This window comes from Tamandua tetradactyla, chromosome 20, assembly GCF_023851605.1.
Source record: "Tamandua tetradactyla isolate mTamTet1 chromosome 20, mTamTet1.pri, whole genome shotgun sequence".
NCBI lineage: Eukaryota > Metazoa > Chordata > Mammalia > Pilosa > Myrmecophagidae > Tamandua > Tamandua tetradactyla.
Genome location: NC_135346.1, coordinates 5,705,527 through 5,729,991, shown reverse-complemented (window position 1 = coordinate 5,729,991; position 24,465 = coordinate 5,705,527). Strand labels below are relative to the sequence as shown.

At 42.5% G+C, this 24,465-nt stretch overlaps 1 protein-coding gene across 3 annotated transcripts in view; it reads right to left on the bottom strand.

Annotated features, from left to right (window-relative positions):
* MEGF10 (multiple EGF like domains 10) overlaps positions 1–24,465 on the bottom strand; it is a 164,830-nt gene that overhangs the window by 100,097 nt on the left and 40,268 nt on the right. For all 3 annotated transcript variants that reach the window (XM_077138304.1, XM_077138303.1, XM_077138305.1), the window contains exons 2-4: positions 22,288–22,423; positions 14,421–14,522; positions 12,963–13,063 (exon numbers count right to left, since the gene is read on the bottom strand). In XM_077138304.1, the coding sequence (XP_076994419.1) occupies positions 12,963–13,063; positions 14,421–14,522; positions 22,288–22,403 (319 nt within the window). In that variant the 5' untranslated portion in view covers positions 22,404–22,423. The remainder of the gene's footprint in view (positions 1–12,962; positions 13,064–14,420; positions 14,523–22,287; positions 22,424–24,465) is intronic.

The window sequence follows — 24,465 nt, the reverse complement described above, 5'->3', positions numbered from 1 at the left end:
TTCATCCCCTAACCAAAACTGCTGGCAATATGATCCTGAGTTAGCTTGGTAAACATTACAGCGCACAAAGAGGGAGCTAATTTTTCCTGGGGACAAAAACAGGAACAAGTAAATATGATCTCCCTGTTAAATGGTTGTGCTGGTTGGAAAGGATATATGGACCCTAGAAAAGCCATGTTTTAATCAGAATCCCATTTCACAAAGGTAGAATAATCTCTATTCAATACCGTATGTTTGAAACTGTAATCAGATCATCTCCCTGGAGATGTGATTCAATCAAGAGTGGTTGTTAAGCTGGATTAGATGACGACATGTCTCCACCCATTTGGGTGGGTCTTGAGAAGTTTCTGGAGTCCTATAAAAGAGGAAACATTTTGGAGAATGAGAGCGATTCAGAGAGTCAGAGAAGAATGACAAAGCCACAAGAGCCTACAAGCAAGCGACCTTTGGAGATGAAGAAGGAAAATGCCTCCTGGGGAGCTTCATGAAACAGGAAGCCAGGAGAGAAAGCTAGCAGATGATGCCTTGCTCGCCATGTGTCCTTCCAGCCAAGAGAGAGACCATGACTGTGTTTACCATGTGCCTTCGCAGATGAGAGAGAAACCCTGAACTTATCAGCCTTCTTGAACCAAGGTATCTATCCCTGGATACCTTTGACTGATCACTTCTCTAAACTTGTTGTAATGGGGACATTATCTCGGCCTTAGAACTGTAAACTTGCAACTTATTAAATTCCCCTTTTTAAAAAGCCATTGTGTTTCTAGTATATTGCATTCCAGCAGCTAGAAAACTAGAACAATGGTGGCGCATGGTACGATTAGAGTCTTTGGCCAGGTGCCTGATTCAGGAAACTCAGTGGATGTCATCATTACTCAAGGGTTCCAAAATGCCATAGGATTTCTGAGGCTGATACTGGGATGGGAAGTGTGAGTCATTAGGGCACCTGCAGCCCCTACAATGCCTGTGGCAGAAGTTACCAACGGGCCACTCTGCTCTTTCTTTATTAGTCCAGACATGGTCTCAGAATCCTTCTAAACACACATGTTCTAGGAGGTCACTTCCAAGAGATCATACACCTCGCTTCTGCACCCACTACAAAAGGAACCTTTTTGTTAATTCCAACCTAATACAACATAAAACTCCAATACAAAAAGTAGAAATGGGGGAAATGTATGGTTTACATGGCAAATAGCCTAATACGGTTACCCAATGTGCTAGCAGTATGGACTATCTGTCCCTTGGACAAGATAAATAGTTCTCGGTAAGTGAACTGCAGATGTTTCTAAGCCCTCAACTCAAAATATGGGTTTTAAACCACAGCTTACTGAAGCATGGCATTCTAACAAGAGTAAAGTTCATCTGTAGGGCCCATTTCTCTTCTAAATACCAGCCACAATTACATCTCCTTATTTGCCTATGGCCAGTTCGGTTTTACATAAAATTGGCCAAGTTAAAATCAGCTGTGAATAAAACAATTGTCACACTTCTCTGCTAAGAACAGGAAATCATGTACAGCTCAGTGTGTGGGAGTTGGGGCTTCTTGTTTACAGCTCCAAGTCCTCTGAATGAGTGCCAGCAACAGGGCACATCCCCTTCCATGGGAACTCATCTTCTACCATCAGAGCTGGTCTAAAAGGCAACAGCATGGGCAGTGACCCAGTCTCCAAGCCCTTCCTTCTGTCTTCCCTGAAGCCACACTGCCTGGAATGCCTCCATGAGCACTTCAAATTTGTGTCAGTCTTTGACCTCTCCTGTGTAACAGATCTATTACAAGGGAACCATTCATCCAAATGACCCCTTCCTCTGTAACAGCATCCAGCAGGAGAGGATTGAGCATATGGGGCAAAGTGAACAGGAGCTCAGCTGGAGGAGGGACCCCTGGCTACCCCTTGTCCCTTCACCATCATGCTGCAAGTGGCCCTGCATACAACAACCTTTCTCTGCCATCATCCAAGGTGACGCCGAGAACTTCTGTTACTGAGCAACCACGGCCTTGCCTCTGGGTGAACCAATCCTTTCCACTGAGGTGTAGTTGCTAACTCCCCACCCAGCTGTTCTCTTCTGCAGCTTTTCCTGAGAGCTGCTCCAAGTCCCTGTAACCAATTCTATAGGTAAACCCCAACTTGCTAAGAGGTCGGGATCCACAAATGTGTTGGAATCTCCAAGCACATTTTCCTGGAATTATAATGCTGTAAATTATGGTTATGTCCTTAGGGAACCTTCAAATACTCATTTACTCCAAAATATTTTTGAAGGAGCCACAGTACTTATGGTGATCCGTGTCTCCACCCCTTCAGTGGGACGGTACACTCACACGCCAGTTTCGGCTGCCCCAAACTCCCTTCCCTACAATGGGATCAGAGGTCCACAATGCTCTCTCCGTGGTGTCCATGGGACAAAGATGAGAGCCTGCCCTGACTTCTAACAACTCCAGGTTTACAGACAGTTGAGGCCTTTGGCAAAGGGAGACCTGGTGGAAATGTTGGCTGCAGAGAGGATGGGCACCAGTGAGAGAAAAGGGCTCTGAAGGGCTTGGGTCTCCTGTTGGTAGGACCCTTGGGGCACTTGTTAGCCAAGTCTCACTTTCAAACTCTCTCCATTATCAGCCCTGAAATCCGCTTGTTCTCTTTCTAGTGCCACCTGTTGTTGCTAATCAGTGTTTTGAGGCTCTCTGGAGAAGGATTCCATTTTATCCCCATATCTCCTCCTGTCCTTAAAACCAAAATATGAATGGCTAATAAAAAAACATAATTTTAAAGAGTATAGCAGGCTTCTCCTCCTTTGGTGAACACCCATGCTCACCCCTTTCCAGCATGTATTTCACTACACATTAAGGTTTTGGACTGCACACACTGACTAGTCCTTGGAGACTCTCCTGTGACTGAGTCTAGAACCCTCAGGGTGCCAGTCCCTGGCTAAGGTCTTGATTTCTCCGACAACTCCCAGGGCTGTCTGGCATCAGTCTGGCAATCATTAAGGGACCCAACAGCATCTCCTATAGGCAAAGAAAGAACCATAACAACAAAACATGGGTGTGCTGGTTTGAAAGGATGTATGTCCCCTAGGAAAGCCATGTTTTAATCTAAATCCCATTTCATAAAGGCATAATAATCCCTATTCAATACTGCATGTTTGAAACAGTAATCAGATCATCTCCCTGGAGATGCAATTTAATCAAGAGTGGTTGTTAAGATAGATTAAGTGATGACATGTCTCCACCCATTTGGGTGGGTCTTGATAAGTTTCTGGAGTTCCATAAAAGAGGAAACATTTTGGGAGGATGAAAGAGATTCAGAAAGAGCAGAGCAGAATGACATGGCCATGAGAAGCAGAGTCTACCAGTCAGCGACCTTTGGAGATGAAGATGGAACATGCTTTCTGGGGAGCTTCATGGAACAGGAAACCAGGAGAAGAAGCTAGCAGACGATGCTGTGTTTACCATGTGCCCTTCTAGATGAGAGAGAAACTCTGACTGTGTTCGCCATGTGCCCTTCCACTTGAGAGAGAGACCCTGAACTTCATCGGCTCTCTTGAACCAAGGTATCTTTTCCTTGGATGTCTTTGATTGGACATCTCTATAGACCTGTTTCAATTGGGACATTTTCTCAACCTTAGAACTGTAAACTAGCAACTTATTAAATTCCCCTTTTTTTAAAAGTCATTCTGTTTCCAGTATGTTGCATTCTGGCAGCCAGCAAACTAGAATAATGGGTAACTCTCCTTCCATTCCCACCAACTCTTCCCTTGGATCCTCCTGAAACACTAGGACCCTTTCCAGCTAGATGGCATAAAGAGGGAAAAGCTAATTTTCTCCTCCAACACAGCTTGGCCCCATTATCAATTGGAGGATAGAGAAGTTTGGCAAAAAAATGGTACCCTAAGGTTTCATACCATGCTGCAATTAAACCTTTTTTGCAGGAGAAAGGAAAGTGGACCAAGGTTCCATATGGTCAGGCCTTCGTGACCCTTTACCAAAATCCTACACTGTGAGGGCCATGTCTCCTCTGATGAGGCTCAGGCAGACATTCTAGACTGCCCTCTGTTTTGATTTCCCAATGCTGCCAGAATGCAATACACCAGAAATTGAATGGCTTTTAAAAAGGGGATTCATTAAGTTACAAGTCTACAGTTCAAAGGCCATAAAAATATCTAACTAAGGAATCCAAGAAAGGCTGATGTTTGTCACACGGGAAGGCATGTGGCCGGCTTCTGCCTCCTCTCCTGGCTTCTAGTTTCAAACGGCTCTCTCATCCCCTACAGATTCTTCTGGCTTCTGGCCTGCTCAGCATCTCATGGGTAAGTACATGGAAACAATCTAATCAAAGGTTCCACCCTAAACAATAGGTCTGGCTCCACAGATTGGATCAGTATTGAAAGGAAATGGCTTTTCTGGGGTACACAACAGTTTCAAGCTAGTACATGCTCTTAAGCTTACCTCTGCTGGGTGGTAGCCCCTCCTGCACATGCCGAGGCTGCCCCTTCACAGGCCTTGAGGCTGCCAAACACCTTCCATGGTCTGGAAGCTCCCCACCCCCACCTTACCATCCCCCAGGGCTGGGGGATGGTCCCACGGAATTACCCAGATCCGAACCTCCTACCACCCTCCTCCCGACTTTTCCCTCTCTGGGGGGTGGAAGATGGAGACACTGGGACCATCTGAGGACACGTGCATCTCCTATGACCAACCCGGCCCAATGTAGATAAAAATTAAGGCACTTTTTGGAAAACCAAATTTAGCGAGGAATTCCCGTTTCTCACCCTCCTTTGACCTTGCCTCGGGGGACATTCACACTGTCATATCTACCTGTGCACCCTGGAGGAAAAACTCTATTTACGGGTGGAAGCCAAGCCCATGCAGACAATCTAACAGCAGCTCAGCCGAGCCAGTCCCCGGCAGATGGTCCTGCAGTCCCAATCATGACCCACAGGAACTACCAACCAGGGAACACGATGCCTGCCTTACAGCAGGAATCAAAAAATGCCCCACAAACCCAGTAAATTATGATGAAATTCGAGGGGTAACCCAGGAAAAAAATGAGAATCCTGCTCTATTCTAAGGATGCTTAGTGAAAGCCTTAAAGAAATACACCAAGATAGACCCTAACTCCCAGGAAAGGCAAATTTTATTAAGGACTCACATTAGCCCATCATAACCCGATGTTCAGAGAACATTGCAGAAAATGGCTGTGGGACTACAGACCCCTTTTAAACAAATGCTAGGCACATCTTTCAGTGCTTTTAATAATAGAGACAGAGCTGGAGAACTGAAGACAGTCTAGTGGAAATAGCAAGAAGACAAGGGACAGATTCATTTCACAGCAGTAATTGTAAACAGCACCCTGAGCCCTTCTTTGGTATAACACCTAAGGCCAAACGGGACAGAAATGCAGCTGTTTCAATTGTGGGAAGGTGGGACATTGGGACAAAGAGCACCCTGGCCTGGAGGGTCTACTGGGAATTTGTCCTCAATACAAACAGGAAGACCACCAGGAAAAGGGACTGTCCCCAGCTCCAAAAGGAGAAGGGGGCACATCCCACACCAGTGATGGCCTTGAGCGAGGAATGGAAGGTCCCAGGTCTCAACCAACTCTCACTTCACAGCTGGCCATAGCTATGGAGGAACTTGGTGACCCTGCCATAGCAGGTAAGGTGATTAACTGTAAATTAACACAGCCACTTACTCTATCCTTAGCCATAACTCTGGAACTCCACCCTCAAAGCCTTGCACCATAGTAGGGGTTGATGGAAAACCAATAACCCACTGCTTCACATCACCTTTAAGTGGTAGACTAGGGAATCCTCTCCTAATTCATGGGCTCCTGGTTGACCCTGGGTGTGCAACTCCTCTACCAGGCAAGGATCTCTTATAGGCCTTAAGCTTTATATACATTCTCTACCTTCCTTCTGCTCACGTGCAGACTCATCCATTGTACAGTTAACCCCTTTAATCTGTTCTCTTGCTAGACATGTGTCCCTCATTGTGGGCAGTCTGAGGCATGGCCCACTAAGACACTCTGGGCTTCTGCCCAACTATTTATACTGCAGCTAAACTTTTAGTTCACTGAGGACCCCACCATCACTATCACCATCTATATGACAAGGGGCACGAACTCACTGTCTCTAAGTTACTCAAGAAAATTACAGTTCTAGGAGAAAATGTCACTCCCAGGGGGAGCTACCCAGTTCTGCCAGGGCCAGCCAAGGGACAGATGCAAATGCCCTGTGTTATCTTCAGATGTTATGTACAATGCTTACGTCAAACTATGACCTCCTGACAGGAACACCAGGAGTGGTCTGGGATAAAAACTGGGCATCATGTTCGATCCTTATTACAGCTCCCCAGGGCCCTGCCTTCCAGCCTGCCGTGGAGCATGGATCACCCACCAACGAATCCAACTCCAGGTGGGACATCAGCAACCAGCGAGGCAGGGTCTGTTCCAGAAGTCAAGAAGCCTGGCCTCCCCGCAGCACCCCTAAAGGGGAAGGGATGGGATTCGGGATGACACAGGTTAGACACAGGGGAGGAGTGGGGGAGGGTCCTAAGACCCATACCCAGAGGCTCCTTTTGGGACTTAGTGCTCCCACACCCAGACCTCACACAGGTCAGAACCCAAAAAGAACCAATAAAAAGTGCAGTGCTTCAATCCCTTATTAGCATAGCCGGAGGGGGGAGGGCTCCACCGAGTCCACATAATGCAGGGTCCCAACCTCAGAGGGCTTCTCATTTGGAGAATGCTCGCGCTCACACCCTTCGACTGTGTGCTTTCACAACGCATTAAAGTTTTGGGCTATTAAAAAAAAAAGAGAGAGAGTATAGCATCTCTAGTGATTAAGAAAATGCAAATTGAGCAGGGTACCTTTTTATCACTCAGTATGTTGGAAACAATATTAACACCAAGTGTTGGTGAGGACGGGGAAACGGGCACTGGTGGGCTGGTGAATGGTTACAACCTGCCTGGGTCATAAAACATGGCTCAGACCGCCCTGTCCCCCTTCTTTCCTTTCTTTCCCAGAATTTTGTTTTTTAACAGGGCCCCTGGCTATTCAGAATAAAGATGTCCCTGCAGCTTGGCAAGGCCAAGTGATGAAGTTTTGGCAAAGAGGGTATTAATGGAAATGTAATGTGATAGCTTCTAGGAACCCTCCTTAGAGAGAGCCTACATTGCCATTTGCTTCTTTCTTTCATCTCTTCCATCTGCTGCTTGATGTGTAGAGCTCCATAATGCTACTCGAAGAGAAAGAGCATACCCTAAAATGGTGGCGTGGAAGGGTGGAAATGTCCATGTTCCCTATGGGTTTGCCCCTTTCTGGACTCATATATGAGAAGCAAATAAACTTTTATCTCATGGCCAAACCTAGTCCTAACTAACAAAATAGCCATAAACTTTTCCCAGAAATTCAACTTAAAGTAGTTGATCTTGTAATCACGCATGCATGCAAAGATTTAGATACACATGAAATGATGCTTACTGCAGCCACTAACCTACTTACGTGTCCAGCAAGAGTTCACCAACACAGTAAATGCAGCCATTAGAATGATAATGTAGATGCAATTTATCAACAAGGAAATAAATCCACAGCATAATGCAAAGCAGTTTACAAAAAGAACGTATGATAAAAATCCTATTTTGGATTCAAAGAGATGGAAAAATATCTGGAAAGATATGCACCAAAAATGACAGGATTATGAGTGATTTTTTCTTTCTCTCTGTTTGGAATGTTTTCAAAATTTTCACAATGAAAGTTCTGATATGTGCAACAATATGGATGAAACCTTAACCATATCGTGTTAAGTTAAATAAGCCAGACCCAAAAGAACCAATATTGGATGATCTCCCTGATATATAACAATTAGAATAAGCAAATTCATACAGTCAGAAACTAGAATACAGGTCACCCGGGGCTGAGGAGGAGTTAAAGCTTAATTAACACAGAATTTCTGTTGGGGGTGATGGAAAAGCCTGCCAGTGGGTAACGGTGAATGTAATTAACAACACTGAATTAGATATCTAAATGTGTTTAAATGAGGAAATTTTCAGTTATATATATGCTACTAAGATAATTTTGATTTTAAAAAGAATCTTCAGTATCTTTTTGAGCTACTATTCTTATTTGTAGAGGCTTAAAATACTGCTGGAGAATGATGGAGCATCTGATGAGGCTCTAGTACTAGATTCCTAAGAGAAAAAGAAAAACGTAGTTATAAAAACCATCCTGAAGTATGCAATCAGGTATTTCTTAAAATCTATAAAGAGGAACAGTGGTCAGTCTTCTAGCTGATGCACACATATCACCACCTTATTTGTGATTTATTTACTTCCCTTTTCTAAAGATGTTTTCAGGAACTTTTTAAAAATCCAATTTCAAAAGAAAATTTTTATTGATTTTTGTCACTAACAATAGAGAACAGAGAATTGAATTTGTGAATAAACTCATATTTCTTGACTTTGTCTTTTAGAGACAAAATTATCTAATTTTTTTTACTCTGAAGTATGTAATCAAAACGTAATAGAGAAATTGATGACAAATATAACGTGGATAGGAGCTGGATGATCCTCTGTTGATAAATGCCCTGTCACTTTCTTTCCTTTTACATAGTAAACATAATAAAGTATCACATGCTCCATTCAGAACATATTCCAGCACCACCATTCTCCATAGCCCACCAGCAGTTCAGAATGGAAAAGTTATTAAATTTCTCTTAGCCTCTGGTTCCCCATCTATAAAATGGGGATAGTTACAGCTGCCTTTCGGTATTGTTTTAGGAATTTAATAAGGTAGCAAGCACATTAAAGCACTTAGCAAGTGCTCAACGCATACTGAACACTCAATGAAGAAAGCTATTAATTTGTTGTTGTCTTAAACACATTAAAAAGATACTTAGAGACCCAAACCTTTCAAGTGCAGAAACTAAGTCTCGTTCGTATATGTACCAAGCCCATGGAGCCCCGTCCATTGCTTTTTACGTTGTAGGTGCCCGACAGTACAGGTTAAATTCAGTTGAATTGAGCCCACTATGTCGAATCTGATTTTTCGAATGAGGAAGAAGGGGGAAATGACTTGTATGTGGAGCAGTGGTGTCCTGTATATGGAAGAGCAGAACAAAACGTGCTTTCTTCCCAGGCACACATGAGATGGGGCTGCACGGCCCTGCACGCTTGTGGAGGCATCCACAGGCCCTCAGGATCTGAGAAGCGTGTGGACTTCTCCACAGCACCCTTCACCCCCCACCAAGGGGAGACATGCTTCGAGACCACTCAGTGATCTTTTTCCATCCACGGCAGACTGAACTGGCAACCGATTCTGCAGAAATTGATCTGGAGCCTACAGAAAACGGTTCTTCAATGTAATTTCCTTGATGATTTCTTGATTCGGAGTGACTTTTAATGCTTATGAAGCATCCCCATCTCTGAAGCAGGAGGGGGAGGGCGGGAGCAGCACAAAACCCAAAAACATGCGCTGCTAACAGGTGGGAGCTGGGACAGCCAGTCAGGTCCCCACAGGAGACCGCAGAAAGCTGTGGAGGGAGGGCTGGGCAGTGGGAGACCCCAGGTCACGATTCCAGAATGACCACCAACAGTGTCACCTATCGTGGAGGGGTAGGGCAGGACAGGGAGGAAGGGGGTGGGTGTGGAACTTACTCTCCAGAAGAAGTTACTTCAGTGACATGAAAGAAACTGTCTTCAAATGCATATGTTTGCATGAAACCACCTGTGCTGTTTGAAAGGATATATGTCCTCTAGAAAAGCCATGTTTTAATCAAAATTCTATTTCATAAAGGCAGAATAATCCCTATTCAATACTGTGTTTGAAACTATAATCAGATCATCTCCTTGGAGATGTGATTTAATCAAGAGTGGTTGTTAAACTGGATTAGGTGAAGACATGTCTCCACCCATTTGGGTGGGTCTTGATAAGTTTTTGGAGTTCTATAAAAGAGGAAACATTTTGGAGAATAAAGGAGGTTGAGAGAGAGAGCAGAGAAGTATGACCTAGCCAAGAGAAGCAGAGAGTCCATCAGCCAGTGCTTTGGAGATGAAGAAGGAAAATGTCTCCCAGGGAGCTTCATGAAACAGGAAGCCAGGAGAAGACGCTAGCAGATGGCACCATGTTTGCCATGTGCCCTTCCAGATGAGAGAGGAACCTGACCGTGTTCTCCATGTGCCCTTCCACTGGAGAGAGAAACCCTGAGCTTCACTGGCCTTCTTGAACCAAGGTATCTTTCCCTGATGCCTTAGATAAGACATTTCTATAGACTTGTTTTAATTGGGACATTTTCTTGGCCTTAGAACTGTAAACTAGCAACTTATTAAATTTCCGTTTTTAAAGGCCATTCCATTTCTGGTATATTGTATTCCAGCAGCTAGTAAACTGGAACACTACCCTGTTACTTTCCATGTAAACTGACTACCAAAAACAAACTAACACGACACACAATTCCTGTGTTCCAACTCCTTCAGGTAACTGAAAAGAGTTAAAAATGGTGACTGCACAACCAGTCTGGCTGCAGAACCTGGTTGAAAAAGAGATGATGAAAATAGAATCAAGAATGACGCGATCTTTCTGTCCTCTCTATTCACAGGGGCTTCCCTAGTGCCAACGTCGAGAGTACATGAGAGGTAACGCCAAGGCATTCCCCAAGAACAAGGAAGCAAGCGAAATTCTAGAAATTAATCTCCAAATTCAAGTCATCAGAATAGAGAGATACAAAATAACCCTAAAGAGACCAAATGGCTCCCAGGACTGGGAGACTACACAAAAAACTGATTAAATATATTAATGTAACTGAAGGAAAAATGTTTTAATCTCCAGAGATGGTTGATCAGCCAAGAAGAGTTAGAAAAAGGAGAAGTTTAGAGGCAAATGCTAGAGGTGTCCATCCAAGCAGTCCAGGAGACACCTTGCAACCTGTCTAGTGTGACAATTTATTGTGATAATAAAAGAAAATTTAATTTTACTATTGTAATTTTTGAGCAAGACATTGCTAGTAGAATTGCCTTACCTTCTGAGAAGGGTGGCTGTATTGAACGAAACAACAGAGGTGTTGGGCTGGTGCCTTTGGAACACTGGAACCCTCTCTAACTGACCTTGCTCGAATCCAAATCCACGTTTCCCATACAAGTCTGCCAGTAAAATCTAGCTTCCAAGTAGACCTTCAAGAAAAGAAGGTCTGGCCAGAAGACATAGAAGAGAAGCATCTCTGCAGGTTCTTTGCAGTTAGCAACTTAACGAATTAATGGAACTTGATGAATTAGCTTCCTGGCTTTACAAGCCTGTGCTCTGGGTTAAGAGAAATGGACCCTGGGAGCCAGACGTGCTCTGCTTCTGATAGATTGTGCCTGCCAAGTTGAACCTTGGTAAAAACACCAAGGTTATGTCACATGAGGTTTCCAAAAAGCAGACAAACCAGCCAGCCAGTCCTTCCAACCTCTCTATCTTATGTGCTCAGTTTTGCTCAGCTTCCCTACCATTCTGAGCCATAGAGAGCAGTTAATGATTATTCTCTAAAATGTTTAATTATAAACATGCAATTTTTCTTATTCAGCATCATTAGTAATCAAAGAAATGCAAATCAAGAAAAAAATAGCAAAGGGTAAATTGGCAGAGTTAAGCAAAAAAGCCAGTCTCATATATTGCCTGTGGGTATTAAAGTGGAAATAAACCAAAAGGCTTAAAAATATGCACACCTTCTGATCCCACTTCTAGGACTTTCTCCTCACCTACTAATTCAGGATGTGACAAAGAGTTAACCACAATTATATTTTTTAGTGCAGCTCTTAATAAGAAAAGCTTGGAAATAGTTTAAACGTTCAACAATTAGATTAGTTAAATAATTATGTACAATGCAATAACGTACGGCATTTACAATTTGTTGCAGAAGCACATTTATGCACCAGGAAAGACATTCATGATGCATTTTATTTTCTTCTTTTTGTTTCATGTTGTTTTCAGTGAACACTTACTATCATCTATAGGCCTGGTTCTGAATCAAAGCGGAAGGATCACCCCTGTCTACTACAGAATCCGGGGGCTAAGAGAGGAAGATGGGACACATCCTGCTTCTGAGTTCTCCACGAGAGGACACAGGTGGCTTCAAAGAGGTCTGAAGGCTCAGTTAAGGCCACCCAGGTGGGCAGCAGCAGGGCCAGAGCTGCCAAGTGGCCCTGCAGATTCCAAAGCCCAGACCTGTCTTCTTACTCCTGACGTCTCCAAGTCACAACAGAGCCTTTTCCCTGTGTCTCAGTGGCATCATTTTGGCTCAGAAAGCAAAGGGACCCCTCTGGCTGTGTGTTGGACCAAAATGCTTGAATACAATATCTTGTAATGACGTCTTTCTTCTCTGTGTCAAACGCAATAGTAAGAAACCTCGATTGCAAAGTGTATCCCACATGATACTCAGGATTTTCAAAAGAGTGCCACAAAATTCCAAACTTTTATCTAAACATCTAAGAATGAATCGGTGAGACGGGGAGAGAAAATAGCAATCAAAAAGGTCTACTTTGGGTCCCCAGACTTAGTCATTTCAGAAGGTGACAACGCCGTTACTTTTAATCAGCCTCACCATTCTGGGCCCAGAAATGAATATGTTGTCCTCTCAGGAGTCGACTGAGGTCAGCTGTTGTGGAAACTCATGTCTCTGTCCCCTTCTGTGACCCACATCCAATGACTCCCAGCCTATCTCCAATGAGACATCTATTAAAGAATTACATTAAGACCGCTACATCTGGCCTCAAAGCATCTTTCTGTTACATCTGTTTTCTCCTCAAGCAACATTCCTTTGGAGATGTTTGATAGGACAGAACAATGCTTCCCTGGTTATACAGGCTAAGAAAGCAGCTGAGTGAAAGGGTTCATGCCGCCATATGCCCCACTCCCTGGCTGCCACCGTGGCTGCCACAAACAGAAGCAAACCAGCAGGGCAGAAGACAAGTGACACGAGAAGAAATGCAAGTGTTACTTACGGACACACATTTCCCTGCTTTCATAAAACCCAGGACAGCACTGGGATTTGCGCCTATACATAGTTTTTTCTCCATGTCGATAGGCTGTCCGATAACTGATTCTGTATAGAGGGAAAAATCACGCTGTTACTTCTCTTGACTTGTAATTGGATTAGAAATAAAGAATTTACATTTTAATACAAAAGAGCTATTAAATATAATAAAGGTCCGGAAAGTACTCCAAAATAATTAGGAAGAAACATGGATTATGTGTCTTGATCCATATTATATTAACTCATCAATTTAGCTAAGCCTATATTAATATTCCCAATTCAGCCAACATATACTCTATTTCCAGGGATCAGAAGTTTCATGATTTACTGACTACACTTATCTTGAGATATCTTGAAAAGCACTAATTAATTTCATATAGGATACTTGTCTAATCAGCATTCATTTACATATGTTTTAAAGAATTGAGAGAATTCTTTAAACATCTGGCTTAATGCATCTCATCCCAATGTAAACAGGAGACAAAAGACCTTTCCATTAACCACAGCGTGCTTCACTCATTACTAGTTTATTCGTATGACACATGTTTATTTAGCACTTACTATGCTCCAGGTACTGTTCTAGGCACTGGAGAAACAGCAGTGAGCAGAACAATATCAAGTCCTCGCCCTCAGAGCTGGTATTCTACTAGGGTAGACAGACCTAGTGGCATTTGCTTAACAGGAGGCAGACATTAAGCAAATAAATACATCACGTAGTTGCTGACAATGATTAAATGCTATGGAGAAAAATAAATACACCTGAAATACAGAAGAGCTGGGAAGGGGTGCTGAAGCTTACATAGAGTGGCTGAAGAAATGAGACGGATCATGACATCATTTAGTGCAGTGACATCACCAGATTCATGTGAAACCAAAACCCATGCTATAAAGTTTTTTCTTCTAAAATTAGGGTATCTTAGGGTTCCCTTCCATAGTAACACTGCATCTGTTTTTTTGGGGGGGGGTTGTCTGTTTTGTTTTCTGCTTTTCACATTTATAGGAAAAAAATCTATGGCTTATTTTTACGTATGGGTCAAATTTAATTTCACCTAGATTGAATCATATTTTCAATTATAAACATAACGCTGGGATATTAGTTGATGACTTGATCTTAGGTACTATCTATTTTCAAGAGTGTCTCCCCCAATTATGCACCATGCAAAAGTTGGTTAAATACTTGCTAACCAAATGGGGGTCAACAGCAGCCATTTCCTTGCAGTTAGGCTCCATGCTGTTTAAGGACACTGAGTACTTTTCTGCTTTCCTGTATCTCTTGTGATGTAGAAGCAGGCTAGGGCAGCAGCAAGCACTCTGCACTATCCACTGACTCTGTCGATGCACTCCCTCCAGCGTTTGATACCTCTGATGTCTCAGACTCCACTCCCAGTTAGCCAAACTCATAAATATGTGTTTGAACTTCCATTACCTGTGCCGTGTGCATTTAAACCAGTTGAGAATGTCTGTGCAGCTGGTATAGTAAATTTGATCAAAGGGATGTGGGTATGACTCTTGTACGGTCACTGAGTAGCTGAAAAGAAAAGGTAAAATAAGGAATCAATATGTATCTGTCTTACACAAATGACAGACTATGTACTAAAAAACAATTGTCAAAGTTAAAGCATCTCGATTTGCAAATCCATACTGATTTTTAACAGAGAACTTCCGTGTTTTTCACGGGTTCTTATTTGAAGTAGCACTTCCAAAAGAATCAATATTAACACTATATTTAAAAGACAAGAATTTCAAAAGAAATTCCCTTTTACTGTTCAACATAAACCCTGACACACACAATTAAAATGCATCACTCTATATTTTTCCAGATTTAATTCCCACCCCACCCCCCACCCCCTTAAGACTGCAGGGAGAACAAAGGCCTTTCACACAAGTTTCCTTCTAAGTCCACTTGCAAATAAGAAGGTTAATCGGCAAAGAGAATTCAAGCATTTGTATCAGAGCACGTTTTGCTACTGATTATGGAAAATTAGAAAGAGAGCACATTTCTCTGGTCGGAACTTGAACTAATTTGCTTTCACGTGCCTGCCCTACTTCTCAGGCACTGAAAGAATATACACAACCTCTAACAAAAAAATGGCAAAGTCTTTCAATCTGGTTCTAAACATACAGCTGAGACAATTAGCCTAAAATAATCATCCCCAAAGCCTGCTGCTATTCAGTCTGCTTTCCAATACACTTCAGTAGCAGCTTCCTGTATAGTAAAAACCTGCAACTGAGTTCCTTGCCTGAGAAGAGGGTAAAAACATTTATGAAACACAAAGAACTGTCAATGTACAATCCTACACTTTTTAATTTTAAAGTTTTTTACATACCCAAGAGCGTAGTTTCAGCTTAAAGGAAAATCTGGAGGATGCTAGTTTCCAAACAATTTATTGTGTTTTCTTTAACAGTATCTTAAGGATTTCCACTAAAATGCTCAATCCACACCACAACCATGGACTCACTTGATGCCAATCAAAAGCCCACATTAGTTAAAAGGAGCTCTCAAGTGAAGAAGATCCAGAAGGACCTACGTTGAAATTTTAGCATGAAGAATTCAGGGCAACATAGGACAGAACCTTCTGATTCGAAAAGTTATGAGGTGCTGGCCTCACAAATGATGAGACTTATTTCTGTAGCTGGTCTGTGGTACCCATCATGCAGTCAGGTTTCAAAATGACATTCATAAGGTAACAAAACTAGTCACACTTTTGTGTATTTCACTCTTTGGGACATTGCAACTTGCATATATTTAAATATAGGCATGCTCTATAAATCTTGGAGAGATGAAACAGGCCCCAGTAAAAAAAAATTACTGGGGTAAAGAAACCAGTTCTGATCTGGTGCTGAGAAATGGGTGACCTTGAGCAGATAACCTCCCTGGGTCTTGATTATCACAACTTAAAACAAGGGGGTCAGAACTGATGTTGGGGATCCCTTCCCACTTGGCCATTGAAATTTCTAACATATATTTTTATTTTTTATTTTTTTTTTTGCATGGCAGGCACCGGGAATCGAACCCGGTCTCCGGCATGGCAGGAGAGAACTCTGCCTGCTTTTAGATGACTATTTCCTTCTACCCCAACAGATGACAACTGCTGCTGCTTGCAAGAACGGGTTCTGATGAAGGTAGAGATGCAACTGCCTACTGCTATGATAGAACTCCTTTTGGGTAAAGCAAGAGGTCTCTGATGAAACATACATGTTCTCGGGATGGCATATGTGCTGGTTTGAAAGGAAGTGTGCCCCCTAAGAAAAGCCATGTTTTAATATAAATTCCATTTCATAAAGGTAGAATAATCTCTATCCAATACTGTATGTTTGAAACTGTAATGAGATCATCTCCCTGGATGATGTGATTTAGTCAAGAGTGGTTGTTAAACTGGATTAGGGGATGACATGTCTCCACCCATTTGAGTGGGTCTTGATTAGTTTCTGAAGTCCTATAAAAGAGGAAACATTTTGGAGAGAGAGATTCAGAGAGAGCAGAGAATGCTGCTTTGCCGCAGAGCAGAGAGTCCACCAGCCAGCGACCTTTGGAGATGAAGAAGGAAAACGCCTCCCGGGGAGCTGCATGAAACAGGAAGCCAGGAGAGAAAGCTAGCAGATAACGCTGTGTTTGCCATGTGCCCTTCCAGCTGAGAGAGAGGCCCTGACTGTGTTCGCCATGTGCCTTCTCACTTGAGAGAGAAACCCTGAACTTCATCGGCCTTCTTGAACCCAGGTATCTTTCCCTGAATGCCTTTGATTGGACATTTCTATAGACTTGTAGTTGGGACATTTTCTCGGCCTTAGAACTGTAAACTAGCAACTCATTAAATTCCCCTTGTTAAAAGCCATTCCGTTTCTGGTATATTGCATTCTGGCAGCTAGCAAACTAGAACAGCATATCACTTGATTAATATTTTCTCCACACTCCTGGCAGTACCCCAAGAATAGGTTGATACAAATTCTAAGACTTCTTCACCAGTTTCTTTTTTCTTTCCTTTCTATCCTGATGCATGTAAATAACCGAATCTTGAGGCCTGCAACATTATTTCTCCATCCCATTTTTAGGGGAAAGTAAAGTGAATAAATGTCCTCTGTGTATGGCACTGCAGTATAGGTGCAGTCTTACATGACCCACAAGCCAAACAATATAGCGCCCCTCATGTGCCATAAGAATGAAAAAGAAACCATGTGGGGTCGGCAAAAGAAACTTTACTTTACCAGGCTCTATGGTACTAATTTAGCTGAACTTCATTATTTGTTGGGGCTAGACCCGATGCAGCATTCCCAGGAAGTGTTAAAAGCCATGTTATGATATTAAGGCCTGAATGCCTGGAAGGACAAAAGTAGCAATCACGTATGGGTCCTGGCCAATTCTGTTTGATATGGGTGGAAAAAATGAATCGGAAACAATGGAACTGATTCCCCAAAAAACATGAAAGCTATTTTCATTAAATTGATTTCTAACAGCCTGAAAGAGTTCTTCAGTAGGAGAAAATGCTAAATGCTAACACACGTGAAGTTCCTCTTCCTGCCACTGGACTGGGCAGGCACTGGGAACCGAACCCGGGTCCTCTGGCATGGTGGGTAAGCATTCCTGCCTGTTGAGCCACCATAGCCTGCCCTGGGTGTCTTTTTGTATGCTGCCCTCCGATAGCTTACATTTGCAGGATGTCTCTCTGGTTTAGCACATAGGAAAGCATTTAGGATTTCAATTCCACCCACATGTACTGAGCAACTTTTATGCAATCCCTGCACTCAGAGAGCTCCCAATCTAGTGAAAGAAGCAGATACATAAATAACTGAATATAATATATGGCTGTAATAGAAAAATGTATACCATTTGGGGAAAATTAAGGTCTAAAATTCATTATGTTTTAGAGCATTTCTCATCAATCTTGGGTCTTCTCATCAAAAGTATTCAGAGGCTCAATACCAATTCAAGACTGATGATATAAATTACTTTTTACAATAATCAGAGAGTGAGACTTCCACTTAAATGTGCAGGGGAGGGGACATAAGCCTTTTCAACCTCAAATTTCTTTTCTTTTCTTCTTTATATATTCTGTTTCCTTTCAATACAATCTTTTCTCCTTTTGTCTTATTTTTAAAGCTATCATAATCACTTTACAAAATTGGAAAGAACTTTTAAAAAGAGAGAGAGAGAATTCTACAACTCTTATTTAACCACTAATAGCATTTTGCTGGGCTTCTTCACAGTCGCATGGAGTTTTTAGTTTTTAGTTTGGTTTTGTTTTTCTATCATTATAATCACGCTATACGCCTAATTTTGAAACCTGCCCTTTTAACTTGAGAATATATCGTGAGCACGTTTCAATGTTAGTAAATAGTCTTCAAATTACAATAACTGCCTCGAACTTAGGAAGTGTCCACAACGTGGTTTTCTCAGTACTCACCTATCATTAGACAACTAAGCTGTTATCGCTGCTTGAGAAGCCCGCTGACTGGAAGTTGTGCGCTCATCTAATGAAGGGACACATCTGCAAGCGCGGCCTGCCTCCTCTGCTGGGGCTTGGGCAAGAGCATGGGCTGCTGTTTGAACTTTCCCTGCTCTGCTAGCAGTTTCCATTCCCTCCACTTGCAGCTGCTCCTAAAGTCACACGTGGGGAGGAGCCTTTCTGATTGTCCGGTCTAATCCTTTCTCCCCTCAAATGAGCAGCACTGACTCCCATTGCTGGGAGCCAGTCTAGAGTCAGCGCTAACTAAAGGACCCCCAGTGCCACCGACTCCTCCAGCCCCTCTCAGATGTCACCAGAACACGGGGAGGCAAAGCTTCTAGAGGATGCAGTGAGTGGCAGAAACTGGCATCAAAAGGAACTGGAGCCCAATTCTGCACATCTTCAGCATCGAGAAGGCACAACTTTATTTTCTGCTTGTTTGTTTAATCTTCTCACGCATACTGAAAACCTATCATCGCTGTGATTTTAACCTATTAAGTAGTATCTGGGGAGAAACCACAGCAATGTTTAATTTAAGGTCAAAGGAAAGTGTGTGCATGGGGCGGGGGTGGGGGGAGAAGCCATCATCACTTGGATACATTCCAAGTGTTTCATTACATGTTATTTGCCTAAATTATCTTGTTAATTTAATCAGATGTGGCCATAATCCTCATTTCTGATCCTTGCTCACTAGAGGACTGCTGATTCAGTCACTGCCACTACTCTGTCCCCTACCAACGGGTCGGGCAAGGAATAGTTCTCTTGAGTTGTGTCTTCTTTAGAAGAAACCCCAAGAGAGGGGAAAAGCTTACATTTGCCAAACAGGGAAAGGGGATGGGGAGAAGGAGCAGCTTCTTCCTAGAATTATTCATTTTCCAAGAGGATTTTCTGCAGAATTCCTTCAATAATGAACACCTCTAGCGTATATTAAATGTTTAATCACTTTCACTAATTTCATTTTATGTCCACCTTCTTAGGATCACAATGGCCACGCTAAAATGAAGCACATCGCTATTTATACACAGACATTCAGACGAATGGAGGGTGCAGCTGAAGGCACTGATAGGAGTGTTTTAGTTAGGGGCTCCTCAAACTCAAGTGTGCAGACACACTGCTCGGGGCCATGTTAAAACGCAGATTCCACCCAGGAGGTCCGGGAAGGGCCCGAGAATTTCCAACAAGCTCCCAGTCATGCTGATGTGACATGACTCTGAAACATTGGTGATCTGTGGCTTTTAGGGTAAGAAAAACTTAGACTGAGTCCTATTCAGCCTTACTATCGAGAACCAGTTCGTTGAAGCTAATCTTCATCTCCCCATTTCAATCCAACCTCTTTCAAGTTTTGAAAACACCGGAAAACCTGTCACCTTCACCTTTTTTCGGTCATTTTAATCCATCTTGCTCCTCCTTTTCCATTGTTGCCAAAACAATCCCACTTTCTTTCACCTTTATTCAAAGAATCATTATCTGGCCTTATAACAGGAAAGTTTTCAGTAAGACTGCAGCAGTAGTTCCTTCTTCCTAGCAGTCTATAGGAAATAGTCAGAGAGAAATTCCCCACCATTTACCTATCTGCCCACACTAGGTTTTCATCCCTATTAGTCAATGTTTTAGAAGTTACTCCAATCACTTGTGAATTTTTAGATTTAGAAATTAATCTGCCCCAAAAGTTAAATGCTGATAAATCTGGGTATTTGGGTAGGGAGTTCTCTGTTTTGATTTTGTATTATTTTTGCAATTGTTTGCAATAAGTTTGAAATTATATCAAAATTAAAAGTTTAAAAAGAGAGAGAAAAATTAGTCTGCCATTGTGTGTGTGTGTGCGTATGTCATTTTGTCTATCTTTTGCCCACGATAGGCCATTTCATTTCCTATCAAAAAATTGGCTCACTCCTTCAAATTATTTTTTGAGCACACGCAAATGCAAAGCAATAGAGATTATCAGTGGTGAAAAAACAATGCAAATATGTGTTAGCAAGTTTGGGAAAATGTTGAGCAAAGAATATGGACAAAATGTACTTCTCAGTGAATGCTGGATAAGTTGGAGCCTTGGATTCTTTTCTCTTTACACTCTTTCCCTCTGTTCCCATCTCAACATACTGGAGACCACCAAATCAACATCCCCATTCACTTTCAAGCCCATATTTCAAACAAAAACAAAGTTTTTGTTAATAATTTTTTTAAATTTCATCTTGCACACAACTTCTTAGGATCACAACTGCCACATTAAAATGAAAACATTTAACAAAAACATCCTCTTAGGCCCTCTTACTCTCTTCCTCTTGTTTTCCCACACACGCAATGACATGTTCTTTCATGCAGCAGGTTCTAAACCTCAACCTTCTCTGCCTCCTTCACATCTTACAATCAATGCAGTTCCCAAGATCTGCTGATTCATATTTTATTGTATCACACATCCTCCAAGAAGTTCAACTACCAATGAGCTCTCCTTTTCTAAATTCAATATGTCCCCATTCGTATACTCACTTATCTATGTTTATTATTTTAACAAATATTCATGAAATGTTATATGGGGGTGCTTTGAAGATTAAAAAATAATACCTAGATCCCTGCCCCTAAATTAGGTATAACCTAGTTAACTCCACAAATATGTAGAAGCTTCTAACAAACCCATATTTCCTCTGTAGCTTATGATTTCATAATGATTGAGCAGGAGATGAGACTCTTGTTCCATGGATTATAACACTGCCAATGGACAGGAGGGGTGGGGGCAAGCCCTCCCCCAAAATGCCCAACTGTGTGAAGACCCAGGATGCCCCAGTTGTGATACAGCTGCTGTATGTGAGAGGCTCCAGTCTTGTGCATCCTGACAGTGAGCTGCACAGGTGAGCAGAAGGCCTGCAAAGTGTGCCAAACACGGTGCTGAGGATGGTGGGAAGACAGGCCAAGAGCTTGATGGAATTACACCTACAGCTGTTTAGAAACACATGCTGTTCTCTAGTATCAACACCTTAGGTTCCATTGAAACACTTGGCTCTTACAATGTTGTTTTTGGATAATAATAACTTCTTAGGAATTCAGGTAGTTTAGTAGGGCAGAGCAGACTGTACTTGATTGTATGGTGATATCCATATGTCTTTGTGCTATTTCTATGTTCCAGGAGAGACAACAAGACCACTGCAGGGAGACACATTGTGTTCTTCTTTTGTATTTCCTACTGAAAACTGTCCAGATCTGACCAGTGGGTCATCTGCCTTCACACGAACTGTCCAATCTGACCTTTTCCCGAGATTGTACTGACTCTGTTCCTGATGGGCACAGTCCTTGGAGGGCCATGTGACACTGGATTCAAGTTACCTTCCAATCCTGGGACGCCTACCAACCACTCCTATCCACTCTCGCTGAGTTCTTCGAGAGCATCCCAGAGGACACTGCTTTGGAAATCAAGTTTCCCTTTTCAGGCCACCTACAGCACAATTTCTAAAATGCCGTCCATTTCAACCTCTCCTCACATTAGTCCATGCTGCTTTCACTGCTCACTCATTGGTTCCCATGCATATGTCCAGTTTCCCAAGATGACTGCCAATAGATTCACGGCAGGGATAAAACCTTAGGGAGAGCATTTTAATAGAGCTATTAATGGTTTCCCTGGATCTTACAACTGCACCAGTGTTAGAACCAGATACATCAATTTTTAAAACATAATATGCATGTACAAAAAGATCAAAGTGAGTAATATTATCCACTTTACTAGACAGAACTAATGACTTTTACTTAACGGGAATTTCACAATCTCTTCTCAAATTCTGATTTTATACATTGGTGCGCTGGTGACAGCACGTAAAGGAACTCATCAGAAGTTATTTCTCACACTGCCTGCGGAACGCTTACCTTTCCCAGTGGCTGCACACGTTAGGGTCCTCAAGATTCAGAGGCAATGCCGTTCCGACCCAGTGGCAGAGCAACAAACAGACAACACCCAGGCATGAGTTCAAAGAGATAACCATTTTTTTTTCTGAAGAATAATCTACAAGGAAAAAAAAAATCCAAATTAGAGATGCATTAAAATGGTCCAAACGGAGCTCTTTTCAGCACAGCATTGACCAGTGGGAACTGTCCGCCACTACGGCTGAAACACACCAAACAAGCCACGTAATTAAACAGAGGGGCCACCAGATTTCACGAGTCAGGAGAGAGAGGTGGCCCTCGTGTTGTGCAGGGAGGCTACGGTTGTGTGAAGTACACCATCATTAATTGTCACCCCTGCAATAGCCCTTCTCATGCATCCCAGCCAACCTTAAAGGAATCCACCACAGCAACTCAGAGCGACACGGGCCTCCAGGGTTTTCCCCCAGGCACATTTCCCTCAGGAAGAAGAGGGCCGGCAGAGAAATCTGGCCTCATTTGCTCTAGAGAATAAACGATGAAACAGAAGCTCCACTGACTTAAGAGAGCAGCACCTCAGGCTCAGACTGAGATTATTCAATTCATTCCACCAGGGTTGAATGCCTACTCTATCCTCGGTGCTGGGTGAATGCTGGAGATCAGACAGGGGGCTAATCCCAAACCTTCCCATTAAGACACTTATAATTTAGTAGGTGATACAAACGTCTTAAATTGAGTCCTCTAGTTTCTCCATCTGCTGAAAAGAAATTATCCGATCATACAGAGATGCCTAAAAAATAGATACACGGAACAGAGTGAGGAGCTGTTTAGAGGCTGCTGTTAGAAAAACTGAAAGTGGTCTTATTGGGAGGAAGGAAGACCATAATGGAAAAATAAATCATAAATATTCAGAAGCTTGAAAAAGAGTTAGGCAGGCAAAGGAGGGAGAAGAGGTGGGGAGAATGTTCCAGGCCCAGAAACTGCATGTTCAGATGTCTAGAGGCGAGGGAGGGCTAGGCACATTTAGGAAGCTCCAAATAATTCATGATAAGGGAAAAGGGACAGCTGGAGAAAAGGAATAGGGGTGTATCATGATGGGTTTTATAAACTAGAGTAAAGTATGTGAACCTTGTCTGAGGGTAACAGGCAGGTAACAGGTGTAGAGTGACCACAGCAGATGACATGAGAAAGATCCCTCTGGCTGTGAACCAGAGGGGAAGGCTATTAGAGAGGGGACAGGGGAGACCCAGACTGTGCCAAACTAAGGAAGTGGGATTGGAGTTTGGAGGGTTTACGCAAACCTGGGAGATTTTCAGAAGGCACAATTGATAGGACGTGGAGACTGAATAGAGAGAAAGGGCTGAGCTGAGCACCTCAAGTAGATGGTAAGCCCCTCACGCAGCGGATGCACAGAAGCAGTGACGCAGTGTTAGAGATGTCTAGTTTGAGGCGGATATTCAAGTGAAGCCGACCATAGGCATTTATTTAGCACCTACTGTGTGCAAGGCCTGGTGTGTAACACCTGCAATGGCATGCGCCTGGGACTCACGTGCCACCTCTTCACTCTGGGGACTCAGCATCTCATAAGGAGGGAGAGTTTAGTTGTCAGACTGTGATCTAACCTCTATACAAATGGGCATGAAGTTAGAACTAGCAAATCTATTTACTCATTTAAAAGAAAATAAGCATTAACCTATCTGATGTGAGGTTAGTGGCACTGGTAACAAATGGGCCAGATTATATGATCAAAAGGTAATCTGAAAAGTTATACTGACTTTTCACACTACGAGGTTGACCACTTTTAGTATTTTGGAACCAAATTTGTTGCATAAGAACCTCATGGCTTCAAAAGATACGTTTTTCTTAAAATATACAAACAAATAATAAACAACAGCAGCAAAAAAATCTAACCTTAGAGAATAGTTTCCCCTTCAAATACAGGAGGAAAGACCAAATGAGGAAATATTAAATTCTTTGAAATTGTTCAAGAGGACAATTTTTTTTTAAATGTTAATCTGGGCAAGGATATTGATTAGCTCCTTGTTTATCATGATGTAAAGCACAGCGAGGGAACAGCCGGAATATCCATCCGTAGTAGAATAATTTGATACATCCATTCTTTGCAAAATTGTTCAGCTATTAAAATGATGAGTTAGATCTATGAGTTCTGAAGAGGTATCTGAT